Consider the following 8,045-nt stretch of genomic DNA (forward strand, 5'->3'; position numbering starts at 1 on the left):
TGACACGAGACGAATACCGATACGTCGACGTCGATAATAATTTGAAAAAATGACATAATTCAATTTAATTGTGGGTGTTGATGTCGTGTCGGTGTTTGACGCTGACATCGAAACACGCCTAATCTGAGGAGTGTTCGTGCTTCATAGCTTATTAATAACAAAATTTCATCTTTAAACTTTTTATTTATCTTAAAATTATAAAGTTATATTTTTAATATTAATTTGGTCTTTAATTCTCTTTTTTTAATATGTTTAGCAAGTTTGCTAGATTACTTTGGCAATGGTTCGCCTCTATTTTACAAATGCATGCCTTGAGAGCTCTAAAACTACAATTAGAGAATTGGTAACGCTCGGACATCACGAATACTTTAAATAGGTCTGAAGCAGGAGTAAAGAATGGCAATGAAGACGAATTAGATAACTTTATTGATATATTGGTTAATTTATGTGATCGAGACTGATCTAAACAATGGGAAGAGATTGTGCTTGCATTTTTTATGCTATTTGGTATTATGGTTTCCATAACAAAATTGTCAATTTTCGTACCACGGTGGATCGTATTTGTGCTAGCGCAAAGATTTGCAATTACATTGTGTATAAACTAGTTCAACCGTTAATTTTATCAAATACTACACATTCAATCAATAAATTTATTTGTTGTAGGCTAAAAACTAATTTAAAAACTATGCATTATAAATTCATCGGCTATAAATTAACTTATCATCTATCCACTAATTTTTTACCGGCTAAAATCAAACACCGGTAACTACCAGTAGTATTATACTATGCTTTACTTTTTTTGTCTTGTATTTTTGAATTACCAAAATTAGTCACGTTGCAATGCAAAGCCGAACATGCAGCATTTGTTAAGAGAGATCCCAAATGGGTCCCACCGCGTTGACAACTTTTTTCAACAACAAATCAACAGAATCAGTTGCATGAGTTTTTACGACGCGTGTCTGTGTGATTTTCTTGTTACAATGAGAGAGACACACCAAATCTTCAGCAGTAGCAACGAAACACAATCACAACACAAGGACTCTCCTCCATAATCTCTGCACAACAAAATCAATTATGGTAACTAATTTCATCCAAGAAAAAATAAAATACACCAAACCAAGACACATTTGATTCAAATTGTTCATGAACTTCCTTTAGACCATAACGATAGATTGTTCGAGAGAATTCAAATTCGATTTTTAGTATGAATAATTTTAAGTTAGACTTTTCTAATCTCGCGTCCAAACTCAAAATTGTCGAACTCTTTTCTTGAGAACTAGAAGGTTAACACAAGAAAATAAAAAATAAAAAACACCAACAATTAAATTAACGAAAATGCTAAACAGTGTCCGGGGCAGGGACAGAGCCATAAATTTAACTTAAGGAAGACCGAGTTTAAAAATATAAGTTATTAAAGAAAAAAAATTAAAATTTGAAAGCACGACATGTATAAGAAGTTATAGACCTTTTTTCTAAGTCGAACTTTTTGGCCTTTATTTTGATATGTATCGTAATTTTGGTCTTAATTTATGTATTTTCTCATAAAAATTACGACTTTTTACATCATAAAAAGGCAAGTTCTAATCTCAAAAAATTTCTTTTGTTGAATTCATTATTTGGGCAATAAATCACTTTTTTTTTACAAAAATACTATTTTTAGTTGGAAAAACATATGCTGGGACTGAGATCAGATATACACCAAGTATAAAAACAGAGCCAAAAATTTGAATAAAAAATGGACCATTTTTATGAGTTTAATAAAATAGAGGACCAAAAGTGAAATTAAGCCAATAATATAATACCATAGTAGTATAAAAAAATATTGAAAAATATTTAGGGACTGTGGCCTCTATTGGTCCCGCTTCTAACTCCGTCCCTGGTCCGGGGCACTGGTTAAGCTTATTAATAAGGAAATTCTATTTCAACACCTTTTTTTTTGCTTTCACCACAAGTTTAATCTCGTTCACGGGTCAGTTCTGGCATCAAGTGATTTCAGCCCGCTTCTGATCGCAATTGCGGGAATCGAACCGTTGTCCTCCTACCAAGTTTAGCGTCAATCACCACTGAACCAACTAACGATTAATTATACATTCAATATCTTAAAAGTGTAAAAAGTTACTTTACATTTTATATTTTATTTCCATTTTTAATATCTTAACAAGTGTCTCGAGGATACTGTATAGCCCGACCCTTGAATTAACACATACTACTAAACACTAGTACTTGAACAAGCAGTCAAGTACCATCCATTCATTAATCAAACTAAGTAAAGTAGGTGTAATCAATGAATGTGAAAAACAATAAATCAATTAATATAATTTTCTTAATATAGTAATAAAATGAAGAGAAAAAAAAAAACTATAGAATATGCAAAACTAAGAATTACTTTCACGATCACGTAGTACAGAACAAATATAAGCATATTAAACGAATACATACAAAAAATAAAAGAAAACTTGTACCAAATATATTTTTCATAATTCTTTAACGACATACATTAATTTGTCCTATGTAAAAAATTTATAATAAATAGTATTAGTATACATTTGTCTTATTATTGTTTTGCACCAGAAAACAATAATAAACATTCAATATTTTACAATTACTTTTTAGAAAAACCATAACTTAAAAAAAAAAAAATCATCATAAAAAATATAAGACCCTTCAATGAATTTTGTGGTTAATTGGTGTTCACTTCCGTATGTGAAAATGTAATCAGTAGGCTGCATTCCCCTCTTTGAAACATTTCATCAAAAAACTTATTTGCCTGATAGAGGTTGATTGCAAAATTTGAAGCAAGTGAACATCAATCTTCAATTAAAAGCCAATTTAAAGTGTACAATCCATGAAGAGAAGTTTAATTTAAAAGTAGAATTGGAGAAAATTTCAAAAAGAAAGAAGGTTTTGACCGTGGAAGATGAATGAAAGAGGATGAAAGAGAAGTGTGAAATTAAATAAATGTGAGTGGGGTCATGTGCTTGCCAGCTCATTCGCTATAGATTCGTGAATTCATTTTCGCTGAACTTAGCATTTTTCTAAAAAAAAAAGAAGAAAATGCTAAACCATCTCTCTCTCCCTCTCTCTCATAAGATTAACGATATTCAATAAAAACTCATAAATCATTAATTTTGACGAGTCTAAATAACATATATGAAGGATCTATATGATATAAACTTTCAATTCAAATTTTGTAAAACCAAATTGGTTATGAGACTTGTTGATTGTGAATACATTTAGTAAGAAATATGTTGAGCCATTTAGAGTTGATTTGTGGGAAATTAATTGTACTCTTTAGAGGAACCAAACATGTCAAAATAAATTATACATCCCCAAACATGTCTCCTATGACTCACTCATTTGAATTGCTTAAAATTTTAAGTTCTCAAAAATTTCTAATTATTCCATTCAAACAAATTCTAAGTGGAACCAATATATACTAAATTCTACATAGTCATAGGAGACGAGGAAAAAAAAAAGCCAAAAGTAAGTTGAGTTTTTTTTTCCTTATTTTTAACGAAAAAATAAAATTAGATTAGGAATCACACACACATCCTATGCAAGACTAGGAAAAAAACAGTCAATCTCATTGAAAATAATATACGATGAAATTAATGTATAACCTATTAATTACAAAATTTTATACTAAAATCTAAGCCATTGCTGGTGTGAGTAGAGAGGTCAATTATTTAATTTGTGTCAACCACAATGGTAACTATAGAAGGATTAATCTTACACTTTTTTGTTTTACAATGGAAGATTGGACATTGGATATGTTGTATACTATCCAAACTTTTTCACCATTAGACCAAAATCTAGTGGTTTAATCTTACGTCTATGTTAACAAAAACTTGAATATTAATGAAAAATATTAAATGACACTAGTATGATAAAACTTTTGACATAGTTAGAGTATCTTCAATGATAATATCACATTGAATTTCATATATTATACTAACAAGTGGGCCATATAATGTCATGTACCGTAATACTTTTCCAACTCATGCATATGATACAAAATTATGCAACTCATATATATATATAACAAATACTTAATATGATCCATTTAATAATTAGTCAATATTAAACTGACGATACAAAATCTCAAATAATGTACTTGAATATTTTTTAAATACTCACTCTTTTTTATTTTTATTTTTTTTTTTCACCACCAGTTGAATCTGGTTCGGGGGTCATTTCTGGCATCAAGTGGTTTCAGCCCCCTCCCGATCGTAGTTGCGGAGGATCGAACCGCGGTCCTCCCTACCAAGTGCAGCGTCAATCACCACTGAACCAACTAACGATTAGTTAAATACTCACTCTTGTCAGGTCACGATTGCTCGAATGATTACAAAAATTAAGGTGTGTATCATTAATCTATGATCAAAACACCCTTAAATATCCTCATTGGAGATATTCTTACAACTTATTCTTATAGTATTTAGATTGCGTTTGGCTTAACTTATTTTTAGCTTAAAGTTAAAAAATATAACTTTAAAGGTAAAGTTGAAGCTGTTTGGATTTCAAAAAAAAAAAAATTAACAATAAAGCTACTTTCAAAATAATTGTTTAACTGTAATAAAATCTTTTTAGAAAAACTATTATTTTTTTTTTAATTTCTTCAAAATTATTAAACATACAATAAGTGGGAATATGTTTTGGTATATTAAGTGAAATATTATTAATAAGTGTATTTCAACAAAAGATAAATTTTGTTGACAAAATTAAAATCTATTTTTTTTGTATTATTATTTTTATATAATTTTTTTTTAAAGAAGTTGTATTTTTTTAATATTTAAGAACCATAAAAAGAAATATGGGTATGTAAAATTAAGGGTTTTTTTTTTGTGTTAATATAGAATCCGAGGGTTTTTTTTATAAAAAATTAATGTTTGTGAAAAAAAATAGGTTTTCTTTATGAAAAATTAATGTTTGTGAAAAATAATGAGAGAGAGAGGTAGAGAGAGAGAGAGGCACTGAACCTAGGGCAAACCTAGGGCAGCCGTATCGGTCATCGCCTTCACCGGAAGCGAGGCACAAATGGGGGGGAGATCAATCAGATGGAGGGGATTGGACTGAGGTGAGTCATCGAAGGAGGAAAGTGCTACGACAGGAAGAGAGAAGGAAAGACAGGTTGCAGCCTTCATCGCGACACCATAGTCAATCGTTTCCTGCAACGGGTTTTCATTCTTTTAGGAACGATCGTTCTCCGTTCTCCGACGCACCACGCTTCGATCACGATCATTGCAGGAACCCTCGTCACAGCCACAGTCGTGATTGCTACCGAGCTCGCCGGGATTCATGGATGAAACAACGGTGGCGATCATGCTCTGTTTTTCCTAAACACTACCGGTACCAGACGGCGGACAAAACTACAGGACGGCGGCAGTACGCGGATGATCGGAGCCAGCAGGAGTTTCATGTCAACTGTCAGAGGGGTGGGAAATGGCATAGGCGTGTAGCAGCTCATGAGAGAAACGATGGGATGAAGCTTGAAGCATTGATCAGCCGTGATGGTGTGAAAGCTCACGAGGGAGAAGGCTTAGGCTGTAACAGTGAGCATGAGAAACATAGGCTTAGGAAAAGAGGTAATGATAATTTGGGAACGGAGCTCAAACGGTACGTTTCGTTTTATTTTACAAATTTCCCGTACCAATTATCAAACTTCTATCTTAGAAAAGGCTTCAAAGTATGTGGTATGCTGGAAGATGTTTTCCTTCCCAAAAAGAGAAATAGACGGGGCCAACCCTTTGGTTTTGTCAAATTCTCCAACGTGAGGGACGTTAATAAATTGTTACGTGCTTTGAATAAAGTTAATTTTGGCCAATTCTGTGTTCGCGCTAGAGTAGCCAGTTTTGACCGCTATAATTATACGGCAGGGCAAAGAATGGAGAAAGAGTGGCCTAGTTTGTCGAAGGGTAATGATAGGCCAGCTTTGCGAGAGGGTAGAGCCGAAGAAACGCGAACAGAGAATTTAAAAGCCAATGGAGGATGTATTGAACCTATGGGAACGTCGGTTCAGAAAAGAGCTGCTAGGGACGTTGACCCCGATAGAGGAGGTTCTGGAGAATCAGGGGCTGTCCGGGTAGGAGAGGTTGTGGTCCCGTTAGGTGCACGTAACGAGAATGTAATGTGCGTTAATGACCAGGTGCAGAAAGGGGCACATACACCGAGTATTCCTGTTTTACCGGAAGTAACCGTTAAGAAGATATATTTGCCAAGCTACAAAACGGAACCTGACGATGTGGCCTGGGCGCAAAATGGTTTAGTGGCGACTATTATTAATGGTGAGGCGGTTCCAGTTGTGCAGAGTAGAATAATGGATGCAGGTTTTAACGATGTCATTATCATCCCAATGGGGGCTGATAAGGTTTTCGTCCGGAGCTCGTCAGGAATCGATGTGAAGGCAATCATCGACTCGGCTAAAGAGTTCTTTCAGATTATTTTCTCGAGCTGGACGTCCTGGGAAAGCCATGCGCAGGATTACAGAAGAGGCGCCTGGGTGCATTTGTATGGTATCCCACTGCAAGCCTGGAACGAGAATTTCTTCAAGTTATGCGTTCTTGATTGTGGCAGGTTCTTACGAGTGGAATATGGCTCAGTGGAAAAGGAACGCATTGATTTTGCTCGTGTTTTGATAGCAACACCTAATTTGGAAATTGTCAACACAGTCGCGACTGTTTTGGTGGACGGTATTCAGTTTGAGGTGAAAATAGTGGAGGAATGGGGTTATACTCTAGGGGAGGATAACTGTCTTTTTGAGGAAGACAACGAGTCTGTGAAGTCTCACTCCGATCATGACGAGGGTCAGGGTGACCCGGAAGTTCGCCGTCATCTTGACACTATGGTTGAGAATTTTGCAAAAGGAATGGAGGCAGAAGATGACATAGGATCTCAGGATAATTTTGAGTTATCTCACTTGCGAGGAGGCGGGGAGGGGGGGAGCAAGAATGTTGGAGAGTTTGGAGTAAACTTTCCTTCAAGGGGGGAAAAGCATGTTGTTAGAGGTACAGGATGCGACTCTGTGATTTCTCCTTTTTCGAAGGGAATTCAGGGCAGTATATCTATTTGCTCGCCAGTTAATGGAAGTGGACGCTATGACGGTAACAAAGGGAGTGATGGGTCATTCCCGACTCTATCTAATGGTAACCGTGCAAAATCTTGCCCACCAGGTGCGACACGTTCTATGTTATCGGGGCCATGGAGTTAGGAGTGGTTGAACGACCAAAATCAAAGGGAGGCCGGGGTGATATTCTCGGCTATGAAGTGCCCCCGCAAAGAAAAAGGTAATGGTGAAGGTTCTAAGAAGAGCGGTCAGGAGGACCCTAAGCGGAGAAAAGGAGGGGGAGTTTTTCGGCACACGGTATCCAGCCTTAAAAACGTAGCCAAAATGCCCAGTAAGGATCGCGTTGAGGCTCTAAAAGCTGTGAAAAAGGTTGAGCAACGCCGTAGAGACGGGGTAGCGGTAGTCAGGGATGGTTCGTCTTCGACGACTTCTAATGACTGGAATCATTGGGTTGTTATGCAGGGAAATGAACATGTGGCTGAAGATGATGTTAGAACGGTTGGGGAAGAAATAGGAGTTCAGCTCAAAGGTGATACTAAGAATATGTTTAGTATGCTTGCTCGGAAGGGTAAACCAAAGCAGATGTCGTCGGGACAGACGCAGGGAGTCGGGCGTGTTGGATGAAGATTGTCTCTTGGAATGTTAGGGGGTTGGGGGGGGGGGGGGGGTTAGCAAAGAGGCAGGAGGTCCGTAAGTTGGTGGGGCATCAACACCCCTTTTTGTTGTGTCTCCAGGAAACTAAGCTGCAATCTTGTGATGATTCTATCTGTTCGATGTTATGGGGTAACTCTCCTCACGGGTTTTCCTATAGTCCTTCGGTGGGTGCTTCGGGAGGGCTCTTAACCTTATGGGACACAGCTGAGGTGACAGTGTGGTCGTCTGAGAGCTTCGAGAATGTCTTGTGGTGCCATGGTCTTTTTGTTAGGTCTGGTGAGGAGTTTTACTTAGCTAATGTTTATGCGCCCTGTGATTCCAGGGCTAA

At 36.4% G+C, this 8,045-nt stretch overlaps 1 protein-coding gene across 1 annotated transcript; it reads left to right on the top strand.

Moving 5' to 3' along the window:
- The first annotated feature begins 5,057 nt into the window (after nucleotides 1-5,057).
- LOC123886320 lies at nucleotides 5,058-7,207 on the top strand. Its single transcript, XM_045935649.1, has 2 exons — nucleotides 5,058-5,077; nucleotides 5,194-7,207. Exons 1-2 carry the CDS (start codon nucleotides 5,058-5,060, stop codon nucleotides 7,205-7,207), a joined length of 2,034 nt encoding a protein of 677 aa, XP_045791605.1.
- The last annotated feature ends 838 nt before the right edge of the window (nucleotides 7,208-8,045 follow it).

This window comes from Trifolium pratense, linkage group LG5 (genome assembly GCF_020283565.1).
Source record: "Trifolium pratense cultivar HEN17-A07 linkage group LG5, ARS_RC_1.1, whole genome shotgun sequence".
Classification (NCBI taxonomy): domain Eukaryota; kingdom Viridiplantae; phylum Streptophyta; class Magnoliopsida; order Fabales; family Fabaceae; genus Trifolium; species Trifolium pratense.

Excerpts from the sequence above, each read along its gene's own strand:
- LOC123886320 (XM_045935649.1), top strand. The coding sequence starts at position 5,058 with ATGGAGGGGATTGGACTGAG. Across the intron at positions 5,078-5,193 it reads ATGGAGGGGATTGGACTGAG|GAACGATCGTTCTCCGTTCT; the intron begins GTGAGTCATCGA and ends TCATTCTTTTAG.